Genomic DNA, 16,379 nt, shown 5'->3' on the forward strand with positions numbered 1-16,379 from the left:
CTGTGAGCCCCCGGGAGTGGTTTAGCACAAATCCTCTCCCGGGGCCGCAGCCTTCCGTTGCTCCCTGACTCCTCTGGACCCCTCTCGCTCCCCACACCTTCCTCCAAGGGGGGCTGCGGGCTCCCGTGCCCATCAGCCGCCAGCCACTGGGATAAGAGCGTCAGCACCCAGGGAACGGCGGGAGCAAGGCCCAGCCAGCGCCTTGGCCCCACGTTGGCTAACTCCGTCTGCGGCTCTCGCCCAGGGGCCGTCCTGCATTTCCTCCTCCTGGAAACGCACAGCCTCCCCGCACTGGTCAACAGCTCCATCCTCCAAACACAGACTCAGCTCCTCTCCCTGCTCCAGCACAGGGCGCACCCGCCAAGCAGCCTGCCTGCCGTCCTGGTGGGTCTCAGCCCAGGCTGGTCTCTGCCGTGGGAGGTAGGGTGCAGCAGGAGTCAAGACACCAATCCCTACTCTGCCTCCGTCACACTCCATGTGATGGGCCTGGAGGGGCAGGCTTGAGTGTTACTGATGGCGCCCCAGTCATAAAACTCTGCTTGGACGGGGCACGGGGAGGGGGCTTTCTGATTAAAAGATGCAGGCTCAGGGAGCTGAGAAGTCAGGGGTGTGGCCCAGCAGGAGCCCCAGGAGCTGCCCTCCCGCCTACACGGTTCAGACGGATACCTCCAAGGAGACCGCTGGAGAAGGCAGTGCTGGGGGAGCCGCCTGCTGACACAGGCATGAGCTGAGCGTGGGGACCCGAGCCCTGCACACCTCCACACGGTCCGTCTAATCCATACAACATGGACGCAAGGGTCGTTTTGAGCTGCAGGCAATTAAAAAAGCAGACACAAGGCAATCTCTCCGCCTCCTGCCTTTTACAAGGCAAAGCAGGGCGATACCTGAGGACACAGCAGACCCTTATCAGCACCTGTCAGCGCCTGCCCTGCGAGCCTGCCTCACTCCCTCTCCCATTAACCCACGTACCTACCTTCCCCGCTACACTGACCAGAGACACAAAGTCCCTCTCTTTGCCTTCACCCTTGCCTACAACTCAAGTCCTTTAGTTCGGGTCTATACACCCAGTGTTAACCCCCTGCCCCCGTACTCATCCAGGGCACCCTCTGTTCCTATCTTCTAATCACTCTGGGAGATGCTTTTTTCAGAAACCTGAGGTGGAAGGGGGAACTGGCCCCCTCTTCTACAAGAGCAAGCCTCTCCCCGACCTGACAAGGGGCAAGCCAAGTCTGAGACTTCCTACGGTGAGAGCCCTGGCAAAGAGGAGGGAACGTGCACAGGGAGGTGTCCATCAGCCCTGCAGGAAGACAGCCAGGCAGCTTCCACCTCTAGCTACCTCCATCTGATCCCTGTCCAGCCGGTACTGGGAGTGCCAGGAGGCACTAGAGATCTGTGTTGAGGCAGGAGTGCAGAATGAAATGGGGATCCGAGCTGGGAGGACCAGGGTGCATTGCAGATCTGTGCTGGGAGGACCAGGATGTAGAGCAGTTCTGTGCTTGACGACCAGAATGCACAAAAGATCTGAGCTGGGAGGACCAGGGTGGACAGAAGATCTGTGCTGGGAGGACCGGGGTGCACTGCAGATCTGTGCTCAGAGGACCAGGATTCACGAGTGATCTGAGCTGGGAGGACAGAGATGCACAGGAGACCATCTACAGCAACCAGCCCAGGAAGCCGCCTGCTCCCCACACGGCAGACCTGCAGGAAGTGAGACCTCTACCTCCAGTGAAAGTCCAAGAAGCCGAACAACCTGTAACAGCACCCCCATGCCTGGCAGGGGCGTGACCAATAACCGACAGCGTCCATCATTTTGTCCCTGCGTCCGGCTTAGGACACACATGAGAAAGCCGGACGTGCCCCCAGCCATCACAGGGGCGCCTGCATCTCGTCCCTGGTCCAGCTTCCCCAGCCGACCGCCCCATCACGCACCGCGGAGCTCGCCCTTTTTCTCTAAAGAACCTTTCTATACACAGAAAATATTTTAATAGATTAACATACTATTTATTATACGCTATGCATACATGTATTAGAAACACATGTCACACACGTGTGTCTGTGTACAGTAACGCTGAACAGTACATACACGTAATAAAACCGCAAAGCTCTCCCGCATCCCTGCCTGCCTGGAGGCTCTGCCAAGCCCGCTGCTGGGTGTGGACGCCCTGGCTGCACCAGCTCGGAATAATCAGGCTCTCCTTATCCTGTTAAAGCATTTTCAGCAACTTAGGAGACACAAGGTCTCATGACAGTGGCTCACAGTCGCTGTTAAAAAGCAGCCCCAAATGCATCTTGGGACCTAGACACAAGCGGAGACGAAGGTGAAGGTGGCGGAGCGGGTCTGAGCAGGGGCGGTGATCCCCGGAGGAAGCGAGCAGAGCGGGGGTGGCGGGCGGTCCTGTGGGGCCCAGCAGAGCACCTGGGCTGGACTCCGCTCTGTGCAGGCCGGAAGGGGCGCAGCACGCATGTCGCCCACCCAGCCCTTGTAGGACACGTGCCCGGGAAGCCCCCTTCCCCACCCGCGGCTCTTCTGAACTGGGCACTGCATTATCCCCCAGGGACCCTGATGCTGCAGGCACAGAACAGCCCAGGGGTGCACACGGGGCTTGGAGTGAGCTGCGGCACTCCAAGACAGGAGAAGCTGAAGGTCCCCGCCCCACTCCTGGGGCACACGCAGCGGTGGAGGGCCTGCACGCTATTGCTCAGCCAGGCAGCCGTCTTCCAGCCCCAGAGACCACCGTGAACTCTGCAGCACAGAAGACAGCTGCTGCTGGGGAAACAGCTTCCATCAGACCTTGCGTGTTACACCGCCCTGCGGTCAGAGATGGGGGACAGGGATATAGCCACGGATGGAGGGAGAGAAGAGGCTTGGACCCAGAGGAAGACAGCCGCCCACCCAAGGGGCCGTGCTGGCAGGCGGACAGGACAAAGCTGGGGTTAGGCTGCGGCCTGTGCCCACCGCACTCACCAGAGTGGAGAGAGGTGACCACTGGCCCTGGGAGGACCGAGGGCTCGGGCGGCGGCTGGGCACCCCAGGCAACAGCCAGTCAAGCGGGCAGCACCCCTGTGGGAGGTAGGGAACAGGTGACCGCCGAGACTCCCACTCTCAGCCCAAGATCCCAGGACACCACTCGCCCCACCCCCAGGCATCTATGTGAGGCGCCTCTGCTGCGTCTGGACTCCCCCAGGTCATCTGAGACAGAAACCACCCAGAGAAAAGGGAACTTCAGAAAGTAGGCGGTGCCACCGGTTTCAGTCCTGTTCTTAGTGTTCGCAGGGTTGCGGGCAGTCAGCTCACATCTACGGGAATCCAGCCAAGAAATCCTAGGAACTGGGGCTGCAGGCACAGAGATCAGCCTGGAGGAGCGCAGGTGCCTGGGGCCAGAGGAGGGAAGGGGTGGCGGCAGCACGGAGACCCAGGCTGCAGGGGAGCCACCTCCATGGCTTCCACCTTCGGTGAGTGCAGCCCAAGAGGAGCAGGGGCAGAGGGAGCGCAGGGGGCATTGGAGGGGAGGCCCCACCTCAGGGACCCCACAAGGCTCCAGGAGCAGCTGAGGTGAAGGCTGGGAGCTGGTGGGCACAGGCAACCGTCCCACCACCTGGAAGGTCCAGGGACCAGGGGAGACTTCTGGGGACACTGGGGACACAAAAGAGGGTTAAGGTACCCAAGGACGAGGAGCTCTGCTGGGAGGGGGCCAGCATGAGACTCCAGGGAGAAAAGCCAGCCCTGCTGGGAGGGCACCCGGGTGGGACTCCAGGGAGAAAAGCCATCCCTGCTGGGAGGGCACCAGGGTGGGACTCCAGGTAGAAAGCCAGCCCTGCTGGGAGGGCACCAGGTTGGGACTCCAGGGAGCAAAGCCATCCCTGCTGGAAGGGCACCAGGGTGGGAATCCAGGGAGAGAAAACAACCCTGCTGGGAGGGCACCAGGGTGGGACTCCAGGGAGAAAAGTCAGCCCTGCTGGGAGGGCATCAGGGTGGGACTCCAGGGAGAAAGTCAGCCCTCCTGGGAGGGCACCAGTGTAGGACTCCAGGGAGAAAAGCCAGCCCTGCTGGGAGGGCACCAGGGTGGGAATCCAGGGAGAAAAACCAGCCCTGCTGGGAGGGATTCCAGGGTGGGACTCCAGGGAGAAAAGCCAGCCCTGCTGGGAGGGCACCAGGGTGGGACTCCAGGGAGAAAAGCCAGCCCTGCTGGGAGGGCACCCGGGTGGGACTCCAGGGAGGAAAGCCATCCCTGCTGGGAGGGCACAAGGGTGGGACTCCAGGTAGAAAGCCAGCCCTGCTGGGAGGGCACCAGTGTGGGACTCCAGGGAGAAAAGCCAGCCCTGCTGGGAGGGCACCAGGGTGGGACTCCAGGGAGAGAAACAACCCTGCTGGGAGGGCACCAGGGTGGGACTCCAGGGAGAAAAGTCAGCCCTGCTGGGAGGGCACCAGGGTGGGACTCCAGGGAGAAAGTCAGCCCTGCTGGGAGGGCACCAGGGTGGGACTCCAGGGAGAAAAGCCAGCCCTGCTGGGAGGGCACCAGAGTGGGAATCCAGGGAGAAAAACCAGCCCTGCTGGGAGGGCACCAGGGTGGGACTCCAGGGAGAAAGCCATCCCTGCTGGGAGGGCACAAAGGTGGGACTCCAGGGAGAAATTCAGCCCTGGTGGGAGGGCACCAGTGTGGGACACCAGGGAGAAAGCCATCCCTGCTGGGAGGGCACCAGGTTGGGACTCCAGGGAGAAAGTCAGCCATGCTGGGAGGGCACCAGGTTGGGACTCCAGGGAGAAAAGCCAGCCCTGCTGGGAGGGCACCAGGGTTGGACACCAGGGAGAAAAGCCATCCCTGCTGGGAGGGCACCCGGGTGGGACTCTAGGGAGAGAATCCAGTCCTGGGGATAACACAGGGTTCAGGGAGTGGAGTGGAACTAGGCTGAGGGCTCTGCGTTGACCCAGAGGGTCAGAGGCTGCCAAGGGCCAGCACCAGGGACAAAGGTCAGGGAGGCTGAATGTAAGAGGTGGCAGAACACCTGGAGGTCAAGGAGGGCAGCCCCAGGCGCTCTGAAATCACATGGAGCTCGTGCACATGAGCAGAAGCCTGGGGGTGGACGGGGGCCAGAAGCTAACTTGGAGTTCAAGAGAAGTTGGAGCTGGTGCAGGTGAGAGGCCACTGAAGGGCAGTAGGGCAGGGGGACAGCCTCAGCGGTTCCACGGAGCAGGTTGTGCTTCTGCAGGGGACCAGAAGGCTGGGAGGACAAGGGGCAGCTCCACTGGCTGCACGGAGCAGGTTGTGCTTGTGCAGGTGAGCAGAGGGCTGGGAAGGCAGGGGGCAACCCCAGGGTTTCCAGGGAGCAGGTTGAGCTTGCACAGGTGAACGGAGGTCTACGAGGGCAGGGGGCAGCCCCAAGGGGCTCCTGGGAGCAGATTGAGCTTCTCCAGGGGAGCAGACGGCTGGGAGGGCACGGAGCAGTCCTGAGGGGCTCCAGGGAGAAGGTTGAGCTTGTGCAGGTCAGCAGAGGTCTAGGAGGGCAAGAGGAAAGCCCCAGGGGCTCCAGGTTGCATTCAGAGCTTCCGCCTGTAGGCTGGGGGCAGGCAGGTACAGGACTGCCCTGAGGAGCTCCAAGGAGCTAGTAGAGCTTGTATTGGTGAACAGGGGGCTAGGAGTGCAGGGGGCAGCCTAAGGGGCTCCAGGAATGAGGTAAAGCTTGTGCAAGTAGCAGAGGGCTGGGAAGGCAGGGAGCAGCCCCAGGGGCTCCAGGGAGCAGGTTGAGCTCGTGAGGGTCAGCAGAGGCCTGGGAGTGCAGGGGGAAGCCCCAGGGGCTCCAGGGAACAGGTTGTGCATGTGCAGGGGAGCAGAGGGAAGGGAGCGCAGGGGGCAGCCCCAAGAGGCTCCAGGGAACAGGTTGAGCTCATGCGGGACAGCAGAGGGCTGGGAGGGCAGGGGGCAGCCCCAGGGGTTCCAGGAAGCAGGTTGAGCTTGTACAGGTGAACGGAGGTCTACGAGGGCAGGGGGCAGCCCCAAGGGGCTCCTGGGAGCAGGTTGAGCTTCTGCAGGGGAGCAGAGGTTTGGGAGAGAATGGGGCAGCCTCCAGAGATCCAGGGAGCAGGTTGAGCTCAGGCGGCTCAGCAGAGGGCTGGGAGTCCAAGAGGCAGCCTTAGGGTCTCCAGGGAGCACGTAGAGCACGTGTGGGTGAACAGAGGGCTGGGCGGTCACGGGGCTGCCCCAGGGGCTCCAGGGCACAGGTTGAGCTTCTGCAGGGGACCAGAGAGCTGGGAGGGCAGGGGGCAGCCCCAGGGGCTCCAGGGCTCAGGTTGAGCTTCTGCAGGGGAGCAGAGAGCTGGGAGGGCAGGGAGCAGCCCCAGGGGCTCCAGGGAGAAATCAGAGCTATGACCTGTAGGCTGGGGGCAGGCAGGTACAGGAGAGCCCTGAGGAACTCCAAGGAGCTGGTAGAGCTTGTATTGCTGAACAGGGGGATGGGAGGGAAGGAAGTAGCTTAAAGAGGTCCAGGAAGCCAGTTGTAATTGTGAGAATGAGAAAAGGGTCCACAGAACAGCGGGGCTCCCCTGTAGCTAGCGCATTAAAGCCCGGATCTAAAGTACAGCCACACGAGGAGCTGAGCCAGGTTGACGGCTGTGGGGATGGTCAGAGGGGCCACGGCTGCCCCTGGCCAGTGTCTCCTGGGACAAGGGTCTCAGAGGCTGCCAGTGAGCAGGGGGCTGAGGTCAGAGGACAGGGACATGGGAGCTACAAGCTGGGGTGGCGTCAGGGGCCCAGGTGTGAGGGGGAAGTGAGCTGAGGGGCTCCAGCTGGAGGACCAGAAGAGGGACAGGAGCTCCCCGAGGCACAGACTCGGCAGCCTGGCTGAGGCCACAGGGATGAAAGGGGAGGGGCCAAGGAGGAGACCTGCAGGGCCAGGGTCCAAGAGGGCCAGGGGCCAGGGGGGCCAAGGCCCAGGGGCTCTGGATGCAGAGCTGACCCAGAAGACACGGGCGCGGAGGGCAAACAGCAGGCCAGGCAAGGGGCCACGAGCAGGCTTCTGGGTGGTGGAGGCCCACCACGCCAAGGAGAGGCCCGCTCACCCAGGGCAGGGCCGGGCAGTGGCAACAGGACGGTGAGCTCAGGGGACCAGCAGACGCTGGCCGGGAGCAGGCAGCACTGGTCAGGACTCAGACACAGGGCTCAGTCAGGCCAGGCACTTGCAGGAGGTCAGGGACCTAGGGGGCTGTCACCCAGGTGATCACCCAGCGCTGACCCACAGCTGCAGAGGCACGAGGCCCTGGGTGGTGAGGGCCCTGCCGGCCAGCTGCTTTGCAGACATTCTGGAAGCACGTGGGCGCTGGGCTCAGGGGTGCCCAGACCTGGGCTCGTGACACCCTGCCTGGACCCTCCCAGGGGTGAAGCCCTGGTGGTCACACGGCCTGCTTTCTTGCAGCCTCCACCAAGGCCCCATCGGTCTATCCTCTGACTGCTAGATGCGGGGACACGCCTGGCTCCACGGTGGCCTTCGGCTGCCTGGTCTGGGGCTACATCCCTGAGCCGGTGACGGTGACCTGGAACTCGGGCGCCCTGTCCAGCGGCATCCACACCTTCCCATCTGTTCTCATGTCCTCGGGGCTCTACTCACTCAGCAGCTTAGTGACTCTGCCCGCCAGCAGCTCGTCCGGCAAGAACTTCATCTGCAACGTAGCCCACCCGGCCAGCAGCACTAAGGTGGACAAGCGTGTGGGTAAGTAGACAGGCCTCAGGGCAGGCGTCCACTCCCAGACAGGACCGAGGTCAGCCCTCCGCCCGGCTTGAACCACATGCCAGGATGGCGACCTCTGCCCAGAGTATCAGAGGAGGAGCAGTCTCCTCGCCTGAAGGCCTCCCAGGCAATGGGAGGGGTCCTCTGGGTGTTTCTATCAGGTCCAAGGTGGGCACAGGATGCACACCTCTACCGCACATAGCTGGTGCTGGACTTGCCAAAATCTGTCCCTGACCTATTCCCGCCACAACAGATCTGTTGCCCTCACCCAGAAACCTCCTGTCTGATTCCTTTGCAGAACTCGAGATATCTGAACCTCAACCACAACCAGGATGCACATGTCCCAAATGCCCAGGTGAGTCAGACAAGCCACTCCCTTTTAACAAGGAGGTGGCCACAGCCCTGGCGTGCTGGGAATACATGTGTCCTGGAGAAGGCTGGCCCAGGAGCTAACTCCCCACCTGTCTTCCCTGCCAGCCCCTGAGCTCCCGGGAGGGCCCTCCGTCTTCGTCTTCCCCCCGAAACCCAAGGACGTCCTCTCCATTTCTGGGAGGCCCGAGGTCACATGTGTTGTGGTGGACGTGGGCCAGGAAGACCCCGAGGTCAATTTCAACTGGTACATTGATGGCGTTGAGGTGCGAACGGCCAACACGAAGCCAAAGGAGGAACAGTTCAACAGCACGTACCGCGTGGTCAGCGTCCTGACCATCCAGCACCAGGACTGGCTGACGGGGAAGGAGTTCAAGTGCAAGGTCAACAACAAAGCTCTCCCGGCCCCCATCGAGAGGACCATCTCCAAGGCCAAAGGTGGGACGGACAACGGGCGCGGGAGGGTCCTGTGGGGCTGCTCGGAGTGACCGTCGGGCTCACAGACACGCCTGTCCCCACAGGGCAGACCCGGGAGCCGCAGGTGTACACCCTGGCCCCACACCGGGAAGAGCTGGCCAAGGACACCGTGAGCGTAACCTGCCTGGTCAAAGGCTTCTACCCAGCTGACATCAACATTGAGTGGCAGAGGAACCGACAGCCAGAGTCAGAGGGCGCCTACGCCACCACGCTGCCCCAGCTGGACAACGACGGGACCTACTTCCTCTACAGCAAGCTCTCGGTGGGAAAGAACACGTGGCAGAGGGGAGAAACCTTCACCTGTGTGGTGATGCACGAGGCCCTGCACAACCACTACACCCAGAAATCCATCACCCAGTCTTCGGGTAAATGAGACTCACCCCGGCACCACAGCGAACCCCCCTACCCGAGTCCCTCAGGGTCCCGAGTGGATACCTGAGCCCCACCCCTGTGTACATACCTCCCGGGCGAGCATGAAATAAAACACCCAGTGGCTCCCTGGGGCCCTGCAACCCTGTCATGGTTCTTTCCGAGCAGAGGTCCGGCGCTCGCCGGGCACGCGGGAGGCGGGGGCAGGCCAGGCTCTGAGGACAAACTTGGTGTCAACGGAGGTAGGCAGCAGACTGAAGCCACAGAGGGGGCTCTGCCAGAGGCAGCAGCTCTCCAGGGTCCAGCCTTCAGCCAGAACCTACTCAGGCTGTAGTGTGTAGAGCGGACGGGTAGAGCCTCGCAGGAACCCTCACGGAAATGAGAGCACGGTTCATCCCACCTTTGTCCAAGCCCAACAGTGGGACAGTGGAAGGTCCTTGTGCCCGCAGTTCCCGTCCCCGGGGCCTAGAGAAACCACGTGCTGACATCCTGTCAACATGGGAGCCACGCCTGGCCGGCGATGGGGTCACAGGCCTCCTGCTCCCAGGACACACGGAGATCAGGCCCCACCCTCCCGCAGGCGAGGTGCTCAGGGCCAGATCTGTACACTCGAGGGGACACTCACCCAGACCCATAGGAAACAAGCAATCTCATGGAGCACACCAGCCTGCACACCCCTCGTCCAACTGCAAACTCACGCACACGCATGTGCCTGTGCAACTGCACACAAGGGCACAACCACACAACTGCACACAAGCCAGCCTTGCTCACTGGGTCCTCAATGGGGTACCCGCCCAGGGCCAGACCAGAGCCTGGAGCCGGGTCTCGTGAACCCTCTGTGGACACCAGATTGGTCCCCACTCCTCAAAGCCCCAGCAGCACTGACCACAATGGCCAGCTCAGACCCCCACCCCTCCTCTCCCCAGGACACCTGCGCCCCCTCCTCAACACACAGAGACCCAACACCCCACTGGTCCCTAGCACACCCACCCCACCCCCTCGGGCACACAGGGACACCCCAAGGTTGCCTCCGCCCTTCCCTGCACTAGGACCCACCACAGACCTGCTCTGCAGACCCCTGCCGTCTAGGCCTGGCCTCCAGTGGGAGGGAAGGCAGGGGTCAGGGCACCCTCTCCCAAGAGGACCCCATGAAAGGCACCGCAGAGGAGTGGATGAGGGACCCCCAAGGGCCAGGCTTACATATGGCCCAAGGGGTCCGGGCAAGACTGAGGCCCAATCAGGAGGAATGGGGGAAACGAGGTCGGTGCCCAGGGATTGACCTCAGGGAACCATTGATCCAGCCCCCCAGGGGGATCCTAGTGCCCCACCCGCCCTGTCACACAGCTGACCAACCCCTCCCTGTCCAGAGCCACTCCTGGAGGAGGAGAGCTGTGCCGAGGCCCAGAGCGGGGAGCTGGACGGGCTGTGGACCACCATCTCCATCTTCATCACCCTCTTCCTGCTCAGCGTGTGCTACAGCGCCACAGTGACCCTCTTCAAGGTGGGCGGGCCAGGCCAGCTGTCCCTGCTGTCCCCACACAGTGCCCGCACAGTCCCCCTTCCCTGTCCCTCCCTGTCCCTCCCTGTCCCCTTCCTGTCCCCTCACAGTCCCGTCACTGTCTCCTCACTCTCCCCTCTTGTCCTTTCTGTCCACTGTCTGTCCTTCTCTGTCTCTCCAGTCCATTCTGTTCTCTCACTGTCCCTCTCTGTCCCTGTCGGGACCTCGCTGTCCGTAGCTATGCCCACGCAGTCCTCGCGCCACCCCACCGGAGCACACTCGCGGCCGGCAGGCCCCGGGCTGGGAGGCCAGGTCCTTGGGGGAAGCTGGCATGGGGGCCCCGGCTGTGCTCACACCCGCCGTCCCTGCAGGTGAAGTGGATCTTCTCCTCGGTGGTGGAGCTGAAGCGGACGATCGTCCCAGACTACAGAAACATGATCGGGCAGGGGGCCTAGCGTGTCCTCTGGGGGTGTCCACGGCCACCCCAGGCCCCAGAGGTACCCCGATCATCGCTCCGAGCTGCTCAGCCACTACTCCGCCCGCTGCCCTGCCAGCTCTGAACTCTCGGCCATGTTGACCCGCACCTCCATCCTGAGAACTCACGGCCACCACCGACCACACCCTGCACCCTGCCCACCTTCAGGGGACCAAGTGGACAGCAGGTGCTACCACCAACCTGAGCTGAGGGGTCTGCCTGTGCTCACCGGGAGTGCCCGGGGCACCCTGGGGTTCCTCTGGACGAGCAGGAAGCTGGCATCCTGGGGCAGTGGGCACGGCCCGCTCTCTGTGGACACTCTCGAGCCTGGTGACCAAGGACGGTTCCAAAAAGGAGGCACACTGTGTGAGATGTCTGGTGGAACAGTGCTGCCCCGGCCGAACTCACTCAGCAGGGAAGCCTCTGGATGTGCCACCAACGTTCAGCCAAGTACTCAGCTCTAAGAAGGGCCTGGGCCCATGGCCCCTATAGCAGCCAGCTCTGCCGGGAAGGGGGTGACGTTTCCTCGCCAGAGCTTCCCAGAGACGGGCCTGGAGAACGGGTCCCCCACGGGCAGAACGCAGCCTCGCTGGACAGAGCAAGAGGGACACTGGCAAAAAGGGCAGTGGCCTCAGCCACCCTATCCCGTGGCCAGCGGCCTGAGACACCTTCAGCAGGAGCACACTGCACTGGGCGGTGTGGTGAGAGGCGAGCCCCGGGAGGAGGGAGCCCAACAGCCTGGCGTCCCGGCCCCAGACCCCGGGGCCTCTCCTGTCTTCTCCCTGGATGGGGAGGGGCAGGCCCCACTGCCGGGTGGTGGCGGGGGAGTGGGGGCGCTACAGCCAGAGGTCACGCCAGGCCTCGCTTGGGAAGCTGTGCATCCTTTCTAAAAGTCTGGCGCCCACGAACTTTCTGCGCTGTTTAACTTTGGTTGGGTTTTTTGTTGGGAGACTCTGGCTTGTCATGTTTTGGGTTGTTCAGACAATAAAGCATCCTTTACCATTCCATAGCTCTCTGGGAATCGCTCTGTGTTGCGGCCCCTCCCCTGGTGCCTCCGCAGCCTGTCCGCCCTCCACACCCTCCCAGCCCCAGGCCCCAGCTCTCCCCCCACCACACCCATCCCTGGGGTTCCCTGGGGGCGCAGAGTCAGCAGCAAGTCCCAGGTGTCGGACGCCTGGTCAGCACGGCTGCTGTAACACGCAGCACATTCGGGTTGGAACCACAGAAATGATTGTCTCCCGTCCTGGAGCGGCACGTCCCAGGTCGAGGAGCGTGAGGGCCACTATGCCCACCGGCTGCCAAGGCTGCAGGGCCGGAGTCAGGACTCGGTCCTCCTGGGAGGCCAGACCCTGAGCTCCAGTCCCTCCTGGTGGTTCCATCTCAAAGGAACAGTCTCAGGTCCCGGGTTGCAGGAGACACAGCACTCCCCAGAGGGCAGACACAGGAGCCACAGCAGACTGCCCTTCGCAGGAAATGCTCCAGGAAACGGAGGCCAGCGCCTGGTCAGGGTTGGCTCTGCTGGGCGATCCAGGCCAGCACTTCGGGAGAGCTCAGTCATCCACGGGACGCGGCCCTGGGCTGCTGGACATTGTCCAAGTGTCTGTGTGAGACTTTCAGTGTGTCAGGGCAGAGGGGGCGAAATCAATGTGCCGAGTGTGTGGATCAACGGCCCCAGGGGAGGCCAGCAGGACAGGCTCCTGGCAGGGAGCTGGGACCAGCACTGAGTATCTCTCACAAAAGCCACAGCACCCCAGGGACATTGGAAACGGCCATTCCAGCTTCCTGTGGCGGAAAGACAGACAGACAGACAAACAGAGAGACAGAGGAAGACAGAGAATTTTATGCAGGAAAGGGACTGCTCGCTCCAGTGGGCTCCGCACCAAAGACGGTGAGGCCATGGGGCGGGCAGCCGGGTCCAGGAACACGGCCGGCCCTCAGGGACCCTGCCAGGCGTGAGGACACTGGGCACCCTCTGCCTCCAGGGTGCTCCGGAAACCATCCTGGGGGTCTCCCCCACTCGCAATCTCCCTCACACGGAACACCTAACCAACAAGCTGAACATGCCTATGGTCCCTGCGTCCTGCCCGGCCCCAGGCCCTGCCCCTCACCCCCATCCCCTGGACCTCGGATCTGCCTCCAGCCACACATTCCCGTGGGGACACCAGGACGGTCGATACCGGGCTGGCCCCACGGGTCCTCGAGGAGCACCAGTCCCAGAACAGCTGCCCCCCACCAGGCCTGAGGGCCCCGTCCTGACCCTGGGGCAACACCAGGCCACAGCGCGTCCCCCATGCACAACCCCTCCTGGGCCACTGGAAGCCAAGTGGCCGACGCCTTCCCTTGAGCCCCTGGGTCAGCAACGGTGTGAGCCTGAAGTCAGCCTCCTGCTGCTCCTGTCCCCTAGGGGCCCTGCCCCGGGCAAGACCACCGACACACTCCTGTCAGCGTCACACCTCTCCTGCCCGCACCCCCATCTCACACACACACACACACACACCCCCTGGGCTGCCACCCCACTGCGCCTCTGGGCCCCCACCAGATGCCCCCTCCTCCCGCACTCCAAGGGGAACGTCTGCCACTCTGAGCTTTGACAACCTGCATTGCTGTCCGTGTGTGGTGTCCGTGGATGTGGAGAAAAGAAACCCTTGTGCACTGTTGGTGAGGACATAAAATGGCATTACCGTTGTGCAAAACGGTTTGGAAGCCCCTCAGAGAAATTTCAGAAACAACTACCACACTTGCAGCAATCCCACTGCTTACAATAAACCCGAGCGAACAGGCAACAGGTCTTAAAGAGGCACTTGAACACCCACTTCCCAGCAGCTCCGTTGACAATACCTACCACGAGGCGGGAACGCGAGTGTCCTTCCGTGGATGGACAGATGAGCACGATGTGGGCTGAGCGTACAATGGAACAGCACTGCCCCTGAAGAAAGAGGAACAGTGTGACGTGTGTGACAGCACGGGGGCACCTGGAGGACATCGGAACGCGTACCGTGAGCCAGGGGCAAGACGGTGAATCGTGTGCGATTCCACTTGTGTGAGCGATTACGAGTGGCCGCATTCCCAGAAAGACAAAACACAGAAGTGGCTGCAGCCGGGGGAGAACGGGGGGTGTTGTTTACGGGCATAGGGTTTCACACGTAAAGACGGGGAGAGTTATGGAGACGCAGGTGGTCGTGATTGCACTTTATGAATGTACTCACTGTCCCCAAGACCCGGAGAAAGGTGTAACATGGTACACTTCCTTAGGGGCAACTCCTATTCTTTTACCACGATAAAAAAAACCTTTTAAGCGGGAGAAATCTAACCCATTCAATAACATCTGAACGCCTTCAGGAAGACCTGGAGCCTGTGTCCCTCCCTGTGGAAGAAACCGGCTGCAGCAGGATGGAGCTGCACACCTGCCTGGCCCAGGGCTGACCCCCTGCGGAGGCCGGCGGACGCCGCGGGAGCAGCGTCTCCACGCTGACGGCGTGAGGGGGCAGGGCGGTGACAACGTGCACGGCTGCAGCACAGCCCCCCAGCCAAAGGACGGCTCCTACAGTTTGCTCTCCAACAGGTGTAAACTTCTCTTCTGAACAACCCTAACCTAGAGACACACAAAGGGAAGGGAACGCTAGGAAAGCTGCTCACGCCTTAGCTAACCTGACGTAGAACAAGGACAGCACTACCCACTGCGTGTCGGCCACCGTGGACCACGTTAAGCTTCCCGATTAAAAGGCAGCAATACACTTTGTGTCTCCACCTAATGCAGGGAAATTACCTCAGATGTAATATAAAATTGCCAACCCTCCTCCAGGAAAGGCTTGAACTCCCATTGCCCATCTTACGTATCTTCGGCTGATGTTCACTTCTCGTGTTGATGAATAACCTCCGTCTTGGGTGTCCTGCAGCTTATATGCTGAGGTATGTAGCATCACCACTAGCATGTCTTATGTGAGACGGAAGAGGGTGGGGGCGGCCGGTACAGGTTGGTTATGAGAGAAGGAGACGGAGACGGTGGAGCAGAAGGACACAGAGCACATTCACATTACATCTACATGAGGACCACGTCTCCCTGGAGAAAAATGGAGACAGGCAGAGAGACTCCTGTACAGCCAAGGCGCTGAAGAAAGGTCCACGAGGAGTCACGTAGGGAGGGAAGAGAGGTACTCGGTTTGGAGCGCAGCCTCGAGGAGGGGACCCGGGACGGGGAGACACGTCATGGGCCCGGAGGTCTTCCCTGGGGAGAGGGCAGCTTGAGAGCGTTAGTAATATGAATGCTAACCAAGTTACGGATAAGAACAGATGAAAACAGTTTGAACCTTCACAGGGACCAGGAAAATATAAAAAGAGAACCACTCACCAGAGGGGTACAATAGCTAAAACTTAAAACACTGGAAGGGGCGAACAGGGGACTAGGTGACACCGGAGACCCCACGTGACCTGGAAGACAGAACCATGGGAATTACCCAGTCAGAACTACAAAAGGAAGAACAACTTTTTTAAAATTGAGAGCAGTTTAAGGAATCTATGGAACTACATCCACTGTCCTAACATTGGCATGATCAGGCTCCCAGAAGCAGAAGAGAGAGAGAAAACAGTTGAAAATGTACTTAATGAAATTATGGCAAAAACTCACCAACCATGAAGAAAGAGAGACATTTCCAGGCGTAGGAATCACACAGTCCCAAACAAACGGAACCCACAGAGACCCACACCAGGACACGTCACAATTAAATTGGCAAAAGTTAAGGATAAAGAGAGAATTCTGAAGACAGAAAGAGAACAACACTGTCACGGACAAGGAACTGCCACAAAGTTAGCAGTTGATTTTTCTGCAGAAACTCTGCAGACCACACGGGAGAGGAATGATCTATACAAATGCTGAATGGAAAATACCTACAATCTAGGAGGAGATGTCACCCCGCAAATTTGTCGTTTACACCGGAAGGAGAGACAAGAACTTCCCAGGCAAGCAAACACTGGAGCAGTTCATCAACCCTCAGAGACACGTCAAAGGTCTTCCTGGAGGGGAACACACAGGCTATTGCAAGATGCAAGAATTTACAGCAAAGGCAAATCCCACTAAAAGGCAAATTAAAGCCTGAGGGCCATCAACTAAATAAGCAAAAGATTAAAAGATAAAATACATAAAATTAACTGTGACTGCAGTAAACAGCAGTTCACAGGAAGAAGTAAAATATAACATCAAAAAAACGGGGGGCTCACAGAGGGAACTAAAAAAAAAAACAAACAGACATGTGAAAAGCTGCTCACATTCCTAATCATTAGGGAAATGTAAATCAAAACCAAAATGAGATGTCACCACAAAGACTACAAGTAAGAAATATTGGTGAAGAGATGGGGTAAACGGAACCCTTGTCGCTGTTAGCAGGAGTGCAAATTGGTGCAGCCTCGGGGGAAAACAGTAAGGAGTATCCTCAAAACAACTAAAGACAGAACTATCACACGCTCCAGCAATTCCAC

The 16,379-nt window shown here is 60.5% G+C and overlaps 1 protein-coding gene across 1 annotated transcript in view; it reads left to right on the forward strand.

Annotated features, from left to right (window-relative positions):
• LOC105062021 (uncharacterized) overlaps window positions 1-16,379 on the forward strand; it is a 113,813-nt gene that overhangs the window by 84,754 nt on the left and 12,680 nt on the right. Inside the window, exons 2-8 of the mRNA XM_074364830.1 lie at window positions 7,408-7,701; window positions 8,018-8,074; window positions 8,197-8,526; window positions 8,610-8,935; window positions 10,304-10,435; window positions 10,804-10,874; window positions 10,921-11,357. Of these exons, the coding sequence (XP_074220931.1) occupies window positions 7,408-7,701; window positions 8,018-8,074; window positions 8,197-8,526; window positions 8,610-8,935; window positions 10,304-10,435; window positions 10,804-10,874; window positions 10,921-11,357 (1,647 nt within the window). The remainder of the gene's footprint in view (window positions 1-7,407; window positions 7,702-8,017; window positions 8,075-8,196; window positions 8,527-8,609; window positions 8,936-10,303; window positions 10,436-10,803; window positions 10,875-10,920; window positions 11,358-16,379) is intronic.

This window comes from Camelus bactrianus, chromosome 6, assembly GCF_048773025.1.
Source record: "Camelus bactrianus isolate YW-2024 breed Bactrian camel chromosome 6, ASM4877302v1, whole genome shotgun sequence".
In the NCBI taxonomy this organism is placed as follows: domain Eukaryota; kingdom Metazoa; phylum Chordata; class Mammalia; order Artiodactyla; family Camelidae; genus Camelus; species Camelus bactrianus.